The sequence below is a fragment of the Myxocyprinus asiaticus genome, chromosome 40 (assembly GCF_019703515.2).
Source record: "Myxocyprinus asiaticus isolate MX2 ecotype Aquarium Trade chromosome 40, UBuf_Myxa_2, whole genome shotgun sequence".
NCBI lineage: Eukaryota > Metazoa > Chordata > Actinopteri > Cypriniformes > Catostomidae > Myxocyprinus > Myxocyprinus asiaticus.
The window spans coordinates 26,561,414-26,583,614 of NC_059383.1; the positions used below are offsets into that span (position 1 = coordinate 26,561,414).

Below are 22,201 nucleotides of genomic sequence, written 5' to 3' on the forward strand. Positions count from 1 at the left end.
ATATAAAACATGCAAAAATATATATTTGTTTTGTTTCATAGAAATATGATCTTTGTATGAGCATTGTATAGATTTTTCCCAGTGAACGTGTCGAAAAGATCTGATTTCAAATTCACTCAAATTTACATTGTAAATATGTATTTTTGGACAAAGAAAACCATTAAAGATTAAGTGGATCATTTATATGGTGTTTATCATTAGAAATGTAAACTGTAATAATGTACATTTGCTCCGTTATTTTTGTTTGATTTTATTGTTTTGTCTTCAGATTGAAAAAGAAAAATTACAACTCACATAAAGATGTTTGTCACAATTTTTTATATATATATATATATATATATATGTGTGTGTATGTGTGTGTGTGTGTGTGTGTGTGTAAAATTCTAAACACTTTATAAATTATAAACACATTATAAACACAAAACACTTTCCTTACAGCTCTCTGCCAGCAGTTCATTAATTAGGCAAACAATGAAATAAAATAAAATGCTAAATTTAAATCTTTCCTTTTATTTCTCCACATTTATTTATTTATTTTTTTTTTCTGAACTTGTGATGACATAAATGGAATTTGATAGGGGACAAGATAATACACATCCCCTCAAAAACCAATACACCACTCCATAACAGATCAGTGCATTTGCACAAAACAAAACATCCAAACCTTGCAATATTGTCAACACTTATTTGAGTACATACAATACATTTTTCGGCTACACTTTTAAAGGATGTGATTTTAGAATGTGTACTGAAATGCACAGAGAATGATTTGATGGAATTAGCAAATACAAGCATGTGTAAACAGCAATCTGCACCACGCTCCACAAACCATCAGCAATCAAACCATCTGTGCCCTTTCCTTACTTAAACAAAACCCAAACACAAATTCTGTATCAAAAATCTCTTTTTCTCAGTAAATGGTGGACATGGACCACATAAAATGGAGAAAGTGTGTTTATTTCTGAAGTTTAGTCCATACATTACATAAAGAGAGCAATAAAAAGGCAGCCAATAAGGGACACTGTCGAGGCAGAGAGCACCACCACAATGACGCTGTCTGCCAGGTTGACCAGGGCTCCAAGTCCAGCACCCACTATAACCTGAGCTAGCTGCACCATGCAGGTAAGAGCTGCGCAGTCCATGCCAATACCACGGCCCTCAAGAGCTGGGTCTTCACTGCCTAGTTTCCTCTGCTCCTATGACAGGAATGAATGAAATGCTTTTCAGTCAAATACTTAGTCTATTTCATCACTTCTGTGCAGCCTGATACATAATTTTGCTCATAAACTGAAATCTGCTGTGTAATACCTAAAACAATAAAACAGAAGGACATTACTAAAGAATATTTTATCATGTCATTTAAAATAAACAGAATATACTGTAAAATATTGTATATCACATCCATACTGCAATTTTCACTGAAAATGTAATCTCTCAATGGATCAGGACATGAGGACTTGTGGAGAGCTGTGTGCTTGCTTTTTTTTTAAAGTCATAAGTCAGCATATTCTTAGGCTGAAAAGCGAATTTCAAACTCTGTGAACCAACACAGGGGATGATAAGAACAGTTGAAATAACATAACAAGTTTCACTTTAGCAAGTTTAAACAAACATAAAAATTTTAGGGGGCCTGGGTAGCTCAGAGAGTAAAGACACTGACTACCACCCCTGGAGTCAAGAGTTAGAATCCAGGGTGTGCCGAGTGACTCCAGCCAGGTCTCCTAAGCAACCAAATTGGCCCAGTTTCTAGGGAGGGTAGAGTCACATGGGGTAACCTCCTTGTGGTCGCTATAATGTGGTTCGCTCTCGGTGGGGCGCATGGTGAGATGTGCGTTGATGCCGTGAAGAATAGCGTGAAGCCTCCACACGCACTGTCTCCGCAGAAACACACTCAACGAGCCACGTGATAAGATGCATGGATTGACGGTCTCAGACGTGGAGGCAACTGAGATTCGTCCTCCACCAACCAGATTGAGGCGAGTTACTACGCCACCACAAGGACTTAGAGTGCACTGGGAATTGGGTATTCCAAATTGGAAAAAAAAAAAAATTCAGTTTGATTTCTGGGGACGATTTAGATTTGCAATTCAATTTTCTGTTTGCTTGCAACTTAATTAACGGCATAGATATCCAAACAGTTTAGATGGAGTAAACAAATTAACATCTGATTTAGAAAGTGAAAATCAATGTTTGCAACCAGTGAACCACTCTATCTTGAATTAAGAGAAGTTCTTGGTGAAATACTACTTACAGATGGTAATAATTTTTTCTCTCAAAATGATTTCGTCAGCTGGGAAAGAGACCCACAGTTTGGTATGGAAGAGCTACTATCAGTAGAATCAGAGCCTTTAACAATGACAGATTGAGTCTGAAGGGATTTGTAAATCTACGTTATTCTGAAACCATGCACTTAAAATGTTTGAACGTCTGTGGATTAGGAATGGATGGATGGATACTATGCTATGTTCATAAATAAAATTTGTATAAATTCTCTGTTAATTTTTTCCTTGTTTATGACACTGAAACTGACCTCTTCCTCTTTGTGGTACTCAGAAATGAGGTTGAATGGGATTGTGTAAAGAGTACTGGACATGACACCAAACACAGTGCACAGGGTCAGGGTGGCAACAATGTTTGGAAACAGGCCGATCAAACCGGTTCCCAAACCAAACACAAAGTAGCCCAGGAAGTATAGTCCTTTCAGGCCAATATGAGGCAAGAGCAGTCTCTGCACATCTGGATAGACACATATGGAAATCTTTTAAGCAGACTGCAACAATGGCCTGAAATACAAAACAAATGGCTAGAATGGTGGATTCAATGAATAGCAAACATAGATTAACCGATCAGACACATTCATATGACATTCTTAAAAAAAGATATCCATAAAACGTCTTTGCTGATATAAAGCCCCCCGAAACTCAGTGATATATGATTTTCAGTCCAAATTAGAATAGCAGGATGTTGAAAGGGTTGTCTCTGATTCTCTTATTAAAACAGACTAATAACTCTGTCACCAAAATGTGTATTATCCAATTACAATCTCAGACTGACCTGGCAGTGCAATGTATTATATGACTGTAATTGAACAGACTTCTTTTGTTAGTATGCATTAAGAGAGCACGGGTCTAATAAAGACGAGAAGAATGAACAGTTGAGTTATGGTTCAATAGTACTCACATGAATAGAGAGCAGAGGAGATGGCATTGATGCAAAGGCCCCAGCAGCCCACCTCAACACCTCTCTCATAAGTCACATAGGAGGTGGAATTATGCTCAGCATACGGGTTCCCCTTGTACACAATCTACAGGAGATACACAGATTCCAGGAAACTTTACATAAGATAATAAAAGCATATGACACAATCGCATTGTATGTGATGCATCAGTCATTGGTCAAACTGTGTAAAAGCACTTGTGTACAGAGGCCAGAGAATATCTCCACAGGTTTCTCTGCTTTTATTATGGTACCACAGTGATCCTGCAAGATCATGAGGCTTTTCCATTCATGCATCACATGTTGAATGAAAGGGATACTCAATTCTGTAGAAAGCAACATCCTGTGCTCTATTGTGACCTGAGCGGGCTGGATTTGTTTCATGCAAACCACTGAGCGGTTTAAAATAGTCATTCTATCTCTAGCTTGCATATATGAGACCATGAGATGGGGTTCCAATGCTATTTATTCTGGAGTGCTACATTGAATTCTAATGGCTTCTTTAAAGAATTAAAATAAACTACTCACACAGCAATTGAGTACCAACAATTAACAAGACACAGGCTACAAGGAAATTTAGTTACTGGACCGCTTAGAACTTACTTTAATTGTTTAACACTGGTTTATAGAATCTTTATACAAGACTAATTGTCAAATAAATAATTATACATGTAACATTTATTTGAGCTTAAATTATTTTACTAGCTTACTTGTAGAGATCACACAGGTATCCAAGAATCAGGAAAGATGGCTCTCAATACCCAGATGAGCAGTCTGATATGTAGATGTGAGGTTCTTACACAGAAATATCAGACCTCTAGATTGTGCCATTGACCAATCAGAATCGAGCATTCCAGAGAGCCATGTAATATTTGCAATTACAACAAAATTGTAAGCTATCCATATCTTTATACTTCATATGCCATTCAAAATGCAAGTTTAAATCACTTAGATTTTAACCTTCTGACATAAGACTTCATTGCATCTGTTGTAAAAAATAAAAAATAAGCTAATTTTAATGTCAAGCGTATTTTAAAGTCTATCTAGGTAAATATTAACACTTTAGAACAGTAACTGTACATAAACATTTCAAGATGTAAAATGTAATTTTAGACATTTTTATTAACATATCAACAGATCTAGTGAAAATACAGTATGTGCAGCAATAAAATGCTCAATAAACTTACTGAAGGTTGAGTGATTGTCTTTACATTTTTACATGCCACTCAAAAAACAAAACAAAACAAAAAAGCCAAATTCTGTAACAAATCTGAACTTTTCTTTTACTTGGAATGTAAATGTAATGGACACCCGCAATATGGTTACTATCTCTTTAAGAAGATCGTTCTTTTGAGTTTAATCTTTTGAGAGCATCAAAGACCCCTTATTTCTGTATTGTGTCATGTGGTTGTATCTGTATTGATTTACTTTAATTATTCTTTTATTTTGTGACAATAAAGAATATTGTACTGTAATTATCTGCAAGGAATGAGTATTTCAGAGATTATCTGACTTATCTGAGATTGTGAGTCAGTATTGAATTTGTGATGATCTGCTACCTGAAGCAAGTTCATATCCATTCAGCTACTGTATTATCTCCGCCCCTGGCTCGCTGCACTGTGCTTATGTAAACAAAGAAGTTGTTGCATGCACACCAGATTCGAATGGCTGAAGAGGAACATTTTCAGTGGATTAAGATTTAAATTGCAGTCTGTTACTGACACAAGGTGATAATTTGGCTTTATTATATAACTTTATGATGCTTTAATGTGCTTGTTTTAGAGACTGACAGTTAGTAACTGTCAGTCACAATCACACAATCCTTTTATACCCCATCCTTGTGTTCCACAGATGAAAAAAAAAAGTCATACTGGTTTTGAATGACTTGAGGGTGAGCAATGATTTTTATTTTGGGGTGAGCTATTCCTTTCACAAAATATTTTCTAGTTTTAAAAAAGGACCTGACTAAAATAATAGAGAACCATTAATGTAGTGCATGAATATATAAAAAATAAACATGATTTACATCCAAGGATGTATTAAGTATTGGTAACCTAGCAGTTTTATGCTTGGCTGCACAGTCAGTCTAAAGGTTAGGGATTTCATTTGAAAGTGCTGCTAAAGACTGGAAAGAGCTAACATTAAGAGTGTCAGTATGTGTATTTTCAAGCTGTTTGGATCCCTGCCATAGGGATGTGCAAACTAAGCACAAGTGAGGCAAATTCCATAAAAATAGCATCATTTTGTCACCTGCCCCAAAAAGTCAGTAAAGAAGAGCATGTTGCACAGGAAGGCAGTCCAGCCCAGGAGATGACTCATACATAGACAGCGGTAATGGCTGGGCATGCTAATCATGGCTGACAGTAAAGATTTCAGAGTCATCCTCTTCTGAACCTGAAACACAATTACACGCACAGGTTATTGATGTCCTCTGAATCGTTCTCAAACTCAAAGCTGTGAACAAGACAACACATCAAGAATACATTCAGTCAAAAGTCAATGGTGTCATTAAAAGCTAATTGTGTAATTATTTTTATTGTTGAGACATTTCCGCACTTTTGCAGGTAATTTTGACCCACTTTAGACTTTAACACATTTTCTGCAATTCAATGTTAACTTTTCAGCTTGAAACGTCAAGATAATCTCCAAAGAACGTTACACTTCTTTCAGAGAACTCGATAGTATGGAATAACATGAGTTAGTTATAGATTAGTTTCCCTTGGCGTAAGCCCCATCCTACAGTTCAGCGTCAGCATACTCGCTCGAACCATCAGAACCTACCGGAAGGCGATGAAGGCAGGGTAGAGGAGCTTACCCCCCACAACTGGACAGGACCTAAACTGGTGGTGTTGGGGTTGCGGTGGGTGAAGCAACATGGCATATGAGCAATGAGACAAGGCATAGGCTAGATAATTATTGGATGAGAATCCGGAATTAAATGAATGAATGATGTAATGCTACTACGAGTTCTTTGCAAGAATTATCGCTTAGGCTTCCATTTCTATAGCACTTTTCTGACACTACACTCAAAGCACATTACATAGTGACAAGGGAACTCTCCTCAACCACTACCAGTGTGCAGCATCCAACTAGATGATGTGACAGCAGCCATAGTGCACCAGTACTATCACCACACCAGCTGTTGGTGGAGAGGAGACAGTAGAGTGATAGAGCCTATTAATGGATCGGAATTATTAGGAGGCCACGATTGAGATGGGCCAATGGGGGGAATTTGGCCAGGACACCGAGGTTACACCCCTACTCTTTACGAGAAGTGCCCTGGGATATTTAATGACCACAGAGAGTCAGGACCTCGGTTTAACATCTCATCCGTAAGACAGTGCCTTTTTACAGTATAGTGTCACTTTACTGGGGCATTAGGACCCACACAGACTGCAGGGTAAACACCCCCTGCTGGCCTCACTAACACCTCTTCCAGCATCCAGGTACTAACCAGGCTCAAACCTTAGCTTCAGTGGGTAACCAGGCAAGAGCTGCAGGGTGATATCTGCACTCTGACAATCAAGTTTTTAGAATGTGATTCATAATGTAGGGTGAATTTGGCCCATTGACAGCTGGATCTTAGATAGTGACAGCACGGGATGGTTAATATGCAGATACAACTAGAAGTAATCATTAGGTAGGTTGATTTCCTTAAAAAGTGTAAACACTGTGACTCTGTGGTGCATTCATTCAACCAGCCCATACACAGCAACATCAGCTCAACCAATGGCATGACACTTCACCTTTAACTAACAGAGCATTTAAGTTTTTTGTCAGTGAGCTATGATATACCGAGCTCTTTTTCCTCTTTCAATCAGCCATCCAAACTTTAAAGTCTACAAGAGCCTGTCTAACCAATAATTTGATCAAACTGGCTGTGGAAACCATAATTATGGTTGTGACGTTTTGCCAAAAATTTTTATTAAAAGGTTAATAAATGTTTCCTTAACCACAGAGACCTGTTCTGACATCTGAGGTATTCTTTAAGATCTCTCTACCGATGAGGATATCTCTCTGTAAATAAATAAATGCATTTTTCCATCTAATGGACTAACCATATTAGTTGGCAATGCTTTGAAATGGTTTATGTAATCCTTATGGATTTATGGAGTTTTAATGTGCTAAAAGTCTTAAAATGAATACAGAGATTATAGGCTTAAAAGAAGCAAAAATCAGCAAGTCACCACTGAATATCTCTTCTGAGGGACAATATCATCATGCACTTGAGACTGAGCACTCTGCAAATGTAAATAATGTACATTTAGATCAAATACTGGCATGATGAATGCATGGAACACATTATCAATTTGAGTATGGGAAGCGAGCATGTAATACATGCATTTATTCACTTGAACCATATTAAATGCCAAATTATCTGTTTATTTTATATGCGCTATCACAGCATATTTTAAGGGAGGGCCATAAAACACACACTTTATGGATCAAAGCAAATAACGGCAAATCTACAGGATCAAGCCGCTATTTTTCACCTTGATCCTTTCTGTTGACTGCTATTTTAAACTGCTGTAAAAACACTCATGCATGAAATGCAACTGAAATATCACTTAACTTGAACTTCCCTCAGGTATTCAAAGCTAATCATTTTTTTAATTCAAGACCTTTATCAGTCCTAAAATTAAGTCTAAATCTGCCAGTCCATGTATCCAAACTCCCTACCCATACTTAAGTTAACAAGGACTATATGTACTGAACATTTTGCCTCAGAGAGGTTTAGATAGAGCTTTACTCAGGGACAGATAGCACATTATGTGAGGTGTGCAGCATGTTAATGATTGTGAGATTCAGAAACAGAAGGGGTTTACACTGACAGGATTAGTACGATTTACCTTTCCTTTTGCCTTAGAGCCAAGAATAAACAGTTTGATAAAATCATTACATTTTCAGAATCTGGTTGAAGTCAGCCCACTCTGCGGCCATCTTGGGAATGCTTCAGACCCCAGCAAGTATTTTATATGGATACACGCAGCATAAAAGAACAGCTTCTATCTAATTTGGGAAAGATGGAAATTTCCAAAGCGGTTGTTCAAGATTACGATCAAATAACATATTTCACATCAGCAGTAAAATCTGAACAATTATATCATAAATTGTGCTTCTTTAGCTCAGACCCTGTTTACACCTGGTATTAAGATGCATCTCGGTTGATCCGATCACATGTGGTCAGACGAGACACATTGCTGTTTACACCTGGTCGCTTCAATGCATCTCTTGTGACCAATTGTGTTTGGACTTCTGGGGGGAGGGTCTTTGATTTCATGGCGACATGATCAATCACCCTGCAAGTATGTTACTGCATGATAATAAACCGTGAAAAAGTCTTAAAAAGAAAATGAAAGTGTAAAAAAAACTGGTGTGCAGTTTCTCACAGATGCAGTTGATCTAAGCACAAATGCAACATTTCGAGCAGAATTATCTGTTGTTTTAGTTGAGTGCCTGTGTTGGCTGAGCTTCACTCACTTCATTCATTCTGTGTGTGCTTGTCATCTGTGTCACTGCATGTTGATATCTGACACACTGAAGAAGATCTGTGAAGTTCTTGAGCTTTTGTATGTATCCGCTTTTTAAAATTTTCCGATCAGACAGTTATTTCCTTTTAAACCTGCTCGTAACCAGCAAAGTTTAAACTCTTGTTTTATCACAGCGACTGATTGACAAGTTTGGGGGTGCTTTGCTGCTGTCCAGGAGGCATTCATGATGGATTAGCATTAACACCTCAAATGCGATTTTTGCATTACCTTTTTGACTACCTTAGTATGTTGTTTTTGTGATCTGATCATAAAACGGTTCAGACCCCATTTACACCTGTATTTAGTGCTGACCACATCTGATTTGTTTACCCAAAATGCATCTTTATCCCAGGTGTAAACAGGGTCTGGATCAGGCTAAAAAAAAAAAAAAAAAAATATGTTTCAGGTTGGTTAAGCTAATGTACATGCATGTTCTCGATAATCTAAAAGGTGATTGGCTATTTTACCTTTAAGGCAGGACTTCCAATTTCTTCCATTCATTTTAAAACACGTGCTCTGTCTCGGGCTAAATAGTTTCAGTTCTGATTAAGATCTGGTTAAGCCTTTATTTTGAAAAGGAGGTTTACATGCTCCACACCAATTGGAATATTCTAACTGTACTAAGACATGCACATTCTTTTCCAGTTTTTCTCTGGTCACACTTTATTTTAGTCAGCCTTAACTACTATGTACTAACATTAAATACATACTACGTATTTACTGTTTAACTACATGTTGTTCTGCAAAATGCCCACATATGCTGCTATTGAGGTTGAGGTATGGGTAGGTTTAGGTGTAAGGGTAGGGTTAGGGTTAGGATTAGGGGTTAGAGTTAGGTTTTGGGGTAAGGGTTGGGTTAGGGGTAAAGTTAACGGTGTAACTACAAATGTAATTAAATGCAAGTACTTTAAATGTAATTACAATGCAACAACATGTATGTACATAATAAGTAAATTGTATCAAATGGTTAAGTACATAGTAGTTAAGGCCACCTAATATAAAATGGGTCCCTTTCTCTTCTTAAAAATACTGCAAATGCTCACTATTGCCCTTTGTCATGCTGGATTTTTAGCAGTTCTTCACGGTAATTCAATCAATTTAGTAATTCTAATTCATGTCCTTAACAACAGCAATCAAGAGTGTAAGGAATTGCAAAATGTCAACATGATCACACAGGAAATTGGCAAGTTGCTTCCGAAAGTTCACAAATTGGAGGTTACATTTCCACTCTAAAATTACATTTTTACTCCACTGATGATTAGGTTTAGGGTTGGGGCTTGGGCATAGGGTACATAAAATAATAATAAAAAAAGAAAAAAAAGGCAGTGATTAGAATTTTGGTAAACACGGACCAATTTCAGCAGCCGAACTTTCAACCAACTGTCAATAGTTTGACTTTAGACTACTATGGAACAAGAACAACGACTAAAGTATCTGAAATTTGTTAATTCGAATTCTAGACATGTGACTGACTTGTGATGTGACATTTAACAAAACTGTTTTTGGCAGCATATTTTATAGATTTGTATTTTTAAACAGCAGATTTATTGTTTTGCATTTTTTAGGGGTGGAATTAGCTGTAAAAATTCAGATTATAGAATTATAAATTAAAACTTTCAGATTAAGAAGAAAATCAAAACTCTAAATACAAATCACTCACATTCAGATCTCAGAATTTCAGATTGTAAACAAACTAGGCCAAAAGCTGGGTTATTTAGCTGTGCCACCCATGTCCAGTGTGTCTATTAGGAAATTATCATTATCCAAAATTAATTAATGATGTAAAAAGTTTTGCCTATTGTAATTCATGTTAACTATTGTGTTACCACATATTCTGTCAATGTAAATTCTGCAATGACAAGAAGTAAAAAACAAAACATATTTTGATAATAATCAAAGAAAAATTAATGACTTCATGTTTGAAAACTCTCTGATCAGCATGGAAAACACTTATGCTTTCATGTAGCAGTAATGTTTAATGGATACAATGCTTTTACTACTTTATGTAAATTTGGCTTGTGCAGCACAGGTCTGTTTGGTCAGTGCTGCGCTACCTCTGGATAGCACAAGTAAATAACCCAGCTTTGCTTGACCTTCGGCCTAGTTTGTTTATTATCTTAATTTCTGAGATGTGAGAGATTTATATTTAGACTTCTGAATTTCTTCATAACTTGAAAATTTTAACCTGAAATTCTATAATCAGAATTTTTACAGCTAATTCCACCTCTAAACAAATTCAAACCAAAAACAATATGCTATTTAAAAATACAAATTTGTAAAATACGGCAAAAAAACAAACAAACAGTTTTGTTAAATGTCGCATGTCTAGAATTCAAATGAACAAATTTTAAGTTTAAACACTTTAGTCATTGTTCTAGCTCCATACACAACTGGCAGTACCTTGTTGCACATCATTTTCATTTGGACATATATAAATATAAATTATATAAATGACATTGACCATTCTGAATTCTGATTACTACTGGTATATGCCTGTAATGTTCATAATCTTGTAAAAGTACTAACATTATATTATTATTAATATTATTATTAAGATGTAATGTTTAGATTTCTTGTAATCATAATATTGCCTAAACAAATTTACAAGGCACCTACATAATCAGAATATGACATTGACTTATATCTTTAGAAACTCATCACACAATAACAGTAACAGAAATAACTTCAATTACCACATTCTAATTAATAACTGAATATACTTGTAACATGTAAATGCGGTAATTGCTAACTACTATTACAGAATTTGTTGACAGGTTTTGCAACGATTACCCATGTAAAAGAAATGAAATTATTTTTGTTATTAACATTTTTATTGATTCATAAATTAACACAAAAAAATACAACATCTATATAATGAATCAAAAACTTTAAACATTAAACCTCCACTATATCCCCTCCCCCTACCAAACTCTCAACCCACCCTGACCCCCCCACGAATACCCCTGTGGTCAATAGAATATAGACACACACACAGAAAACTAAAACAACAACAACATAAAATAACATACAATAATCAAGTATTAAAAAAAAAAAAAATCTAAATCATTACTTCCACTGCCCCACCTCGAGATTCCCTCAAAAATGCTAAATAATTGCCCCATTTCTTATTGTTAAATTCCCTAACCCCCATCCTAATGCTCGACCCCTCCTCGAAGGCAGCCACCCTCCCCATCTCCGCGCACCACTCCGGGAACGAGGGTGCTCCATCCGACTTCCAACTCCTCAAAATAACCTGCCTACCAATCATCACACTGGTCAAAACCCAGTCCTTCATGTACTTATCTACCAAATCCATGACCTCCCTATCTCCCAAAATACAGAGACTGAGGCAGAAAGAGACCTGAGTGTCCAACACATCACACACAAAACTTTGCACCTTCAGCTAAAATTCTTGGATCTTAAGGCACCCCAAAAAAACATGGATGGTGTCTCCATCTTCAGTATGGCATCGCCAGCAGGTGGGTGTGTCCTTAAGACCAAGCCTATACAATCTAGAGGGGGTCCAATAAAATCTATGTAAAATCTTAAATTGCATAAGGCGAACCCTTGCATCTCTAGATGCAGACTTTATGTTTTTTAGAATCCTTGCCCACACTCCCTCCTCCAATACCAAGTTTAAATCTTCCTCCCATAATCTTTTGAGAGAATTTAAAGCTCCGTCCCCCAGACTCTGAATTAACAGGGAGTAATACACTGCTGCCTCATGACCCTTCCCAAAAGCAGCAATCACCACTTCCAGAGTATCTGCCACTCTAGGGGGGTGTATGCTACTCCCAAAAACAGAGCAGAGCAGGTGGCACAGCTGTAAATACTTATAAAATTGAGATCTGGGAATCCCAAAATGTTGAATCAAATTTTCAAAAGATCTCAATACTCCACCCTCATACAGGTCACCAAGGGTATTAACCCCCCTCACAATCCAATCTGACCAACAGAAAGGGGATTTATTAATACATAGTTTAGGGTTCAGCCATATGCTCGAGGCTACGTTTAAATAAATATCAGAATTAAACACTCTGGACACTTTTGTCCATATCGAGTGCAAATGCAAAATAACACGGTGCGACTTAACCTCTCCAGCTAATTTAATCGAAAGGCTTTGCAGTGGCGAGATAGGGTCAAGAAATACCTTTTCAATACAAAACCAGGGAGGAGCTCTCTCATGTGGAAGCGACCAATGAACCAAATGTCTAAGACTGAATGCATAATAATAAAATAAAAACTTGGGTAGGCCTAACCCACCTTTGTCAATCGGCCTATGTAACTTACTGAAATTTAACCTGGGACGTTTACCATTCCAAATGAAGGACTTCGCTATGCTATCAAATATATATGCTTGAAATAAGAGAGGGGAGAGATTGTATCTACAGGGAGAGATTGTAGCAGGTAGTTAAATTTTGGAATGCAATTCATTTTAATAACATTAACCTTCCCAATCATCGATAAGTGTAATGAAGCCCATCTGTCCACATCATTCGAAAACCTTTTAATTAAGGGATCAAAATTAACTCTAACTAAATCAGACAAACTTGCTGGGAATAAAATTCCCAAATACTTAATTCCCTGTTTGGGCCACTGGAAGGCACCCGGCTGGAAGGCCATTACTGGACAGTACGCTGTCAAAGCCAAAGCTTCGGATTTAGACCAATTGACTTTGTATCCTGAGAATTTGGAAAAGGAGTTAATAAATCTGTGGAGGCAAGGCATAGATCTAGTAGGGTCGGAGACGAATAATAAAATATCATCTGCGTAAAGCAGAAGCTTATGCACCACACCTCCCGCCGTCACCCCTGGAAAATCATCCTCCTCTCTTATCGCGGCTGCTAATGGTTCCAGGGCAAGACAGAACAATAATGGGGAAAGAGGGCAACCCTGCCGGGTGCCCCTATCCAGAGTAAAATAATCTGAAATTAACCCATTTGTTTGCACCGCTGCTACAGGGTGTCTATAAAGTAACTTAATCCAACCAATAAATGTACTCCAGAACCCATACCTTTCCAAAATCTTAAAAAGATAATCCCATTCAACCATATCAAACGCCTTTTCAGCGTCAAGAGAGATGGCAGCAACCGGAGATTGATCATTCGCTACTGACCACATGATATTGATGAGATGCCTAATATTATCAGAAGAGCTACGGCCTCGAATAAAAATCACCTGATCTATATGTATAAGTGATGTCATAACTTTACTTAATCGATTAGCCAGAATTTTGGACAAAATTTTTACATCTAACTGGATATGGGAAATTGGGCGGTAACTTTTACACTCGCTTGGATCTTTGTCCTTTTTTAGAATCAGACTGATCCGGGCTTGTGTCATGGTTGGCGGAAGCTTTCCATTCTTTAATGAATCAGTATAAACTTCTAACAAAATTGGAGCCAGTTCTGTAGCATAAGATTTGAAAAAATCAGAGGAAAAGCCGTCAGGCCCCAGAGCCTTGCCTGTAGGCAAGGCTTTAATTACCTCAACAAGCTCCTCCAAGTTTATATCAGAATCAAGAGAATTTTTTTGCACAGTCGTCAGTTTAGGGAGATCTAATGGTTCCACAAAGCACCTAATATCTTCATCAGTGGATGAAGACATGGAACCATAGAGATCAAGATAGAACTCTTTAAAGGCATTATTAATATCAATAGCCGAGGTAAATATTTCACCACATGCAGATTTCACTGAGGGAATGATAGAAAAAGTCTCTCTCTGCTTTATATATCTAGCCAAAAGTTTTCCTGCTTTGTCACCCGATTCAAAGTATGACTGTCTTGCCCTGAATAACCAAAACTCCACTTTCCGTAACAAAATAATATTACATCTATATTTCAATCGGGTCAATTCTCTGAGGCCATCAGATGACATACGGCACTTCAGCTCTGCCTCAGCACTTTTAATATTTCTTAGAACTCCACAAGTTCTTGTGCTTTGGATTTTTTAATGAATGAGGCATACTGTATGATCCGACCCCTAAGAACCGCCTTAAGTGCCTCCCAAGCCACGCCCACAGAGGATACTGAGGACCAGTTGGTCTCCATATAAACACTGATTTCAGTCTTTAACATTTGTTGGAAATCAGGATTTTGCAAAAGGGACACATTAAGGCTCCAACTATATGATTTCTTTTTCTCTGTATATGGCAACACCTTTAAACTCACCAGAGCATGATCTGAGACTAAGATATTTCCAATTGAGCAATCAACAACAGATGAAATGAGGGATTTGGATATAAAAAAAAATCTATTCTAGAATAAATCTTATGGACTGATGAAAAAAATGTATAGTCCCTACCAGATGGGTTCTAAAGTCTCCAAATATCTGTAAGACCAAGATTTTTACACATCCTGTGAAGCGTCAGTGTTGCTCTAGGGGGCTTGCACACTTTTGCTTCACTATGATCAAGGACTGAGTCCATCAAAAGATTAAAGTCTCCTCACAATATTATATAATGAGGGGTGCCAGCAGCTTGCAACATCCCTTCAAGATCTATAAAAAAGCCTTGATCATCTACGTTAGGTGCGTAAATATTAGCCAAAATCAACCTTTGCCCTTGAATTTCAACTAACACAATAATTACTCTTCCTAATTTATCTTTAATCTGTTTGAGACATTTGAATTGTAGATGTTTATTTACCAATATAATGACTCCCTTGCTCTTACTTGAGCCAGCACTAAAGAAAACTTGTCCACCCCATATCTTCCCAAATTTTTCAGCTTCCTGCAAGGGGAGATGTGTTTCTTGAAGAAACACTATATCATATTTCTTACGTTTAAGAAAAGAAATAACCTTCCTTCTTTTTATGGGGTGCCCCAACCCATTTACATTCCATGTGGAGAGAGATAGTACAATCATATTAACAACTGACATATTGATATAATAAAAAAAATAAAAACATTGTGTGTGAAAAACAAAATTATACAGACTACATTCCCCATTAGTGAAACAATCAACCCCCGAACATCCCCCCAAACAAAACAAACAGAAAAAAGAAAAACGTGCACATTAACCCCGCGCACGACAGCGCCAACCGCCGTCAATCCCTTAAAACTCAAAAGGTCCATGAACGCCCACGAGCCCCCACGCAAATTTGCCATCGGATTGCTAAATTTTGCCTCACAAATTTGTGAGGCAAAATTACATAACAGAAAATACTTTGTAAAATAAACCCAGTCAATAGCAAGAATGAACACAAAGAATGTGTCAAAGGTATGATCTTCCACAAAACAAATTCCAGCTGATACAAAACCGTTCAGATTCCTCAGACAGACAAACGAATGTTCAGTGAGCTGGCTGTTATGAGTTCAGCAGATGACGTAATCATTCCAATGTCCAGTAAAAAAAAAAAAAACTCAACAAAACAAACTACAGCCAGCAGGAGGAATAAGCATGAAGAAAGAACAGATTAATCCACAGCTATTCCAACGGAGTGTTATTCAATAGAACAAGCTCCAGCCGCTAGGCGGAACCAATACAAAAAGAACAAAACCGGCATCCCGGTTCCTCGGATGATCGAGTCAATTCACTCGGAGGTTGCATAAAAGTATATACCATGACTTACACAATCCGTCAGCTTTATAAAAGACATCCTTTGTGTGAGCAGTATGTAGATATTTTGCAGTCATCCATAGTGTCCACTCTCAATCTGTCCGGGAACTTCAATGCAAATGTAATCTTTCATCAATGCAAAAGTTTCTTTAAGGAAAAGTGTTATTCACAAAACAAGCTCCAGCCGCTCGGCGGAATGGAATGTAAATACTTAGCGACCATTTTTTTGTTTCTATTCTCAGTTTGGCCGGAAACATTAGAGCAAACGAGATCTTTTTCTGATGTAAGAGTTTCTTACATTCCTTGAACCGATCGCGTTTCTCTCGTCGAACTCGCAAAGTCTGGGAACAAGAAAATATTACGGTTCTTCCAAGAAAGCTTCCCTTTGCTCCTCGCCTGGCGCAACACAAGATCTTTATTGGATGATCTCAGAAGTCTGGCCAGAATCGATCGGGGTCTGTCTCCCTCAGCAGATCTCCGAGCAGGGACTCTGTGAGCTCGCTCAATTTCCAGTTTGTGGCCTGTTATGTTGAGCAGACTCGGGAAAAACTCGTCTAGGAATTTCACCATATCTCTGCCCTCCTCTTGCTCAGGAATTCCAACAATTCAAACGTTATTCCTGCGGCTTCTATTTTCAAGATCTTCAAGCTTTTCAAGGAGATGTTCCAGATCAACTTTGGTCACAGGTGGATTAGCAGTCAATTCCCTCTCTGAAGATTCCAAAAAATGGATTCGTTTTTCAACATCAGTCACTCTTGTACCTAACTCAGAGAATTTTATTTCCATCGCCGTATTCGATGACGTATTACAGCGAGATCCTCCAAGTCAGCAAGAATCTTCGTCAACATCACCGACATGTTGGACAACTGACGCTGGATTCCTTCTCCCGCCACGCCATCCAAATCGAGTCCCCGGTCTGTAGGCCTGTCGGGGCTTTCATCCTGAACACATAAGTGTCATTTAATGTCTCCAGAGCCCGAGGATTTTGACTTCTTTTCCATGTTTTGCAACAAAGGGTAAATGTGTAACTGGGTGTATCAAATTTCACCAGATTATAACACGAAAATAATCGAAAATTCAGCAAAGTGCGCAGAGTTCATCGCTCACACGTCTGCTCCTTGCATGGCGTCACGTGACCCCCCCCAAAGAAATGAAATTCTTTTGACAAAGAGCATTTAACATGGCTTGATTTTGGAAAGCTACAGATCTAAAAATTGTGACTCACTGGCATGGCAAATTAGACAATGGGTTAAGGAGCATAGCATGCCCAAATTTGTATGATTTAGAGAGGGCATTCTAATGAATATAAGAGGCAGGATTTGAGACACCCTGCTTATGATCTGCCCTAGTTTTCTTAATGTTTAACATGACTAACCTGTCTGACGGGGCCTGGGTAGCTCAGCGAGTATTGACGCTGACTTCCACCCCTGGAGTCGCGAGTTCGAATCCAGGGTGTGCTGAGTGACTCCAGCCAGGTCTCCTAAGCAACCAAATTGGCCCGGTTGATAGGGAGGGTAGAGTCACATGGGGTAACCTCCTTGTGGTCGCGATTAATGGTTCTCGCTCTCAATGGGGCGCGTGGTGAGGTGTGCGTGGATCGCGGAGAGTGGCAAGAGCCTCCACATACGGAGTCTCTGTGGTGTCATTCATAATGAGCCATGTGATAAGATGCACGGATTGACTGTCTCAGAAGCGGAGGCAACTGAGACTTGTCCTCCGCCACCCAGATTGAGGTGAGTAACCGTGCCACCACACTACTAAGTAGTGGGAACTGGGCATTCCAAATTGGGAGAAAAGGGGATAAATAAATAAAATAAAATAAAAACATGGCTAAACTGTCTAAAATCCATTGCACAGGCTGCCATTTGTAATATTTTATATAACTACTTCAAATGGTAGATTTGAGATTGTCTCAATGTATGAACTGAGAGATCACTGTGAGAACTTTGAGAGCAATGTAGATTTTTCACACGGGGGACTTATAATGATGTTTATCACGAGTAAACGTTCACACACAATATGACCAAAATGAATAATCATAAAGTATTATAATCACATCACAAAGATCTCTTAAATTGCCATTATTTGTTTAATTTTTAAAGAACGAAAATAGCATGTGCTCAAATTAATTATCAGCCAAATGCTGAAGTGTTTCTTTATGAAAGCCAACATTTCAAGGTTTGAAGCAGATCATTAAAACAAGAGGGAAACCGGGCACAGAATGAAAGATAAGAATAAAAGGCACATGAAAGGGACCAAGGTAACATAAATGACCAACCTCGCTGTTCAGCTGCTTAGCACTGGGTGTTACTGCATTCGCTTCACTGAGAGCAGAGAAGGAGCGCTGTCTCATTTCAGGCAAAGGAAGCGGCTCTTTGGACACAGCACCATAGACATTATTTTGTGGGGTTTCCAGGAGCAGAGAGTTAGGGGTGTCTGAATTGTGATCTTTACTCAGTGGTATCTCTGGGATGCTGAAAAGGTGCATGGTGAGAAAGACGCCCCAGGTCAACGATGAAAAAAAATAGATGACTTGGTACTCTGAGCCCAGCACGACACCTAAAGCTGAGTGACCCCAGTCCATGGCTCCAAGAAGGTAACCAAAAGCTCCACCGAGACCTGCAACAAAGCACAGCAGATTGTCTTGAGAATCACAAGCAAAAAAATCATAGGTCACTGAGGGCTTCAAAAGAATATGCTCTGTGTGTAAACAAAGTGGATTCTCTCAACAAGCATTGCACTTCTTTTGACCAAAGAACTGGATGGATGGATGCCTCAGTCACCCTTCACTTTCACTGTATGTAACAAAGACACAATGGACGTGAATGGTGACTAAGGCTAACATTCTGCCTAATATTTCCTTTTGTGTTCCACAGAAGAAGGAATGTCATGTGGGTTTGGAACAACATGAGGTTGAGTAAAGAAGTTAGTTCTTGTTTAGAAAAACAAACTGACATTCATTAGCTCTTGTTATGCCATTTACATCAGTTACAGTGACTTTTAGAATGGAATTTTTTTTTGCATGAGATGGTAAACCAAAACTAACAAAAATTAAAACACTCAAGACACACGGTTATGCACAGAAACACACCCCCAACTCTGAGCCACAACAGTGATATAGTTATGTGCCTCTGATGCTCTCAGCTTCAACTCATGATCTTGGCACTTGACTGGGTCTGTGCTGGATTAGGACACCCTGAGTGCACACAGACTACTCGGTGCCTAAGAACCTTGAGCAGTTGCCCAAAAACTGGAACGACATGCAATCACAGCCAAGTTATCCTAATCATACATTTACAGCTGTAACTGAATAATACACCTCAGGAATGTCTTACAAGATCGGGTTGTTTATTTTCTGTGATGGCAGCAGTGTGTAAAATTGCATAAAATTTATTATTTCCATAATATGGTAATTAAAAGCTTGGTACACCAGAAAGGGTCTTCAGCCGCACCCCCGGACCCACTCATGGTCATGACGCATGTCGTGCTTTCCAAAATGGTACCTCAAGACGACCTGGAGGCTTTGTCGAGCTCTTTGAGCAGACGGCTGACGTATGGAAGTGGCCGAGGCACAGTGGGCGGCCCGCCTACTGCCGCTGTTGTCCGGGGAATCCCAATACACAGCCCAACAACTTCTTATGGCCAACCTCCTGGTGTATGAGGACTTGAAGGCCATCCTGCAATGGGTTGGCCGCAGCCCAGAACAACATCGGCAGCACCAATCTGAGGCTTTGGATACAAACCGGTGGTTGAAGGTTAGGTGTGTGCATGGGGATATCCAAAGTTACCCTGTAGTGACGGTCACTATCAATTTTGGGGACAAAAACATTGTGTTGAGGCTGTGGTTAATTCCCGCCTCACCCATCCACTAATCTTGGGAACAAATTGGCCGGCATTTACTACCTTATTAAGGGGAATGAGTGTGGATGGGTCCTGCAACAAAGCAAATTGGTGTGTGACTCGCTGGCTGGGGAGCCAGGACCCTCTACATCAGCTCCACATCAGGAGGACGTCTCGGCTTCCCCAGCCCTAAGAGGATTCCCTGTAGGGGATTTCCCTCTGGAGCAGACGAGAGTCAAGACCCTCAGGCACACCTGTGATCAAGTGAAAGTGATTGATGGTCAACGCCTTCAGCCAGACATTGCACACGCATATCCATACTTATCAATTATTAAGGATTGTTTGTATCGAGTGATGCAGGATGCTCAGACAAAGGAGGATACAACCCAATTGCTAGTATCTAAGAGCTGTAAGCAAATGTTATTCCAGACGGCTCATTATAATCTGATGGCTGGTCACTTAGGGCATGAAAAAACACTAGACCTTCTGATGACCTGTTTCTATTGGGCGGGCATTCACGGGGATGTTCGCAAGTGGTGAGCGGCATGCCATAAATGACAGCTGATGAATCCCATGGCCACCCCAAAAGCACCATTGCACCCCCTTCCACTGATCGAGGTCCCCTTCGAAAGAATTGGCATGGACCTCGTCAGGCCATTAGAGCGGACAGCACGCGGGCATCGCTTTGTGTTGGTTCTGGTGAACTACGCAATGCGATATCTGAAAACAGTCCTTCTGCACAACATCTCAGCACATAGTGTTGTGGAGGTACTCTTCAGAATGACCTCCTGAGTGGGGAATCAGTAAGAAAACCTCACTGATCAGGGCACAAAGTTTATGTCGCGTACAATACATAAACTGTATAAATTATTGGGGATTAAATCGATTCAGACCACCATTTACCACCCCCAAATGGGTCGAATGATTTAATCAGACGCTAAAGAATATGATTTGTAAGTTCTTACACGAAGATGCTCGAAATTGGGACAAGTGGCTCGAGCCCCTATTATTTGTAGTACGAGAGGTCCTGCAGGCCTCCACGGGGTTCTCCCCATTTGAATTATTGTATGGCCGTTGACCGCGCGCCGTGCTCTACATCCTATGGAAAAATTGGGAGGAAGGACCGGAAATTGAACGGAAATTCAATACGTTCTTGACCTCAGAGCAAAACTCTACACACTGGGGCAATTAAGACAGGAGAATTTGCTCCAGGCTCAAGAACGTCAAAGCCGGCTGTATAATAGGGGTACTCGGCTACGGGAATTTACACCAGGAGATAAAGTCCTTGTATTACTCCCCACATTGAGCTCTAAATTACTTGTCAAGCGGCAAGGACCAATTGAGGTCACACGGCGAGTCGGGGAAATCGATTATGAGGTTAAACGAATGGATAGAGGCAGAGCACGTTAGATTTACCACCTCGATCTCCTAATATCTTGGAAAGAGGGGGTCCCCGTGACTTTGGCGATGATGGTTATGGACAGAGAGGAGCTTGGACCAGAGGTAAACTTAAAAGCCACCGATCGAGTCACCCCGGACACTTGCGGAGACCACATCTCACCGTCACAAGTTACGGAGGTTGCCAGGTTGCAAAGAGAATTCTCTGACGTGTTCTCGCCTCTTCCCAGTCATACGAATCTCATAGAGCACCATATCAAAATGACCCCAGGGGTAGCGGTACACAGTCGTCCCTTCCGACTACCCAAACACACAAAATAAAAGTGGTTTGGGAAGAATTAAAGGCCATGCTAGATATGGGGGTAATAGAAGAATCTCACAGTGACTGGGCCAGCCTGGTGGAGTTAGTTCCGAAGAGTGACGGCTCGGTCCAGTTCTGTGTGGATTATAGAAAAGTCAATTTGGTGTCTAAATTTGATGCTTACCTGGTGCCTTGGATTGATGAACTGCTCGATCGGTTAGGTGCGGCTCACTTTTATTCGATACTGGATTTAACAAAGGGATTTTGGCAGATCCCCTTAACTCCCATGTACCATGTATTTGTGACGCATCCATTCGGTTTGTTCGGGGCACCGGCGACATTTCAGCGGTTCATGGA

At 39.3% G+C, this 22,201-nt stretch overlaps 1 protein-coding gene across 1 annotated transcript in view; it reads right to left on the reverse strand.

Annotated features, from left to right (window-relative positions):
• Positions 1-324: 324 nt before the first annotated feature.
• Positions 325-22,201, reverse strand: part of LOC127430924 (membrane-associated transporter protein-like) — a gene marked incomplete at its 5' end in the record, with an annotated part of 28,235 nt that continues 6,358 nt past the window's right edge. Inside the window, 5 exons of the mRNA XM_051681064.1 lie at positions 325-1,196; positions 2,531-2,736; positions 3,181-3,304; positions 5,467-5,610; positions 18,584-18,924. Of these exons, the coding sequence (XP_051537024.1) occupies positions 981-1,196; positions 2,531-2,736; positions 3,181-3,304; positions 5,467-5,610; positions 18,584-18,924 (1,031 nt within the window). The remainder of the gene's footprint in view (positions 1,197-2,530; positions 2,737-3,180; positions 3,305-5,466; positions 5,611-18,583; positions 18,925-22,201) is intronic.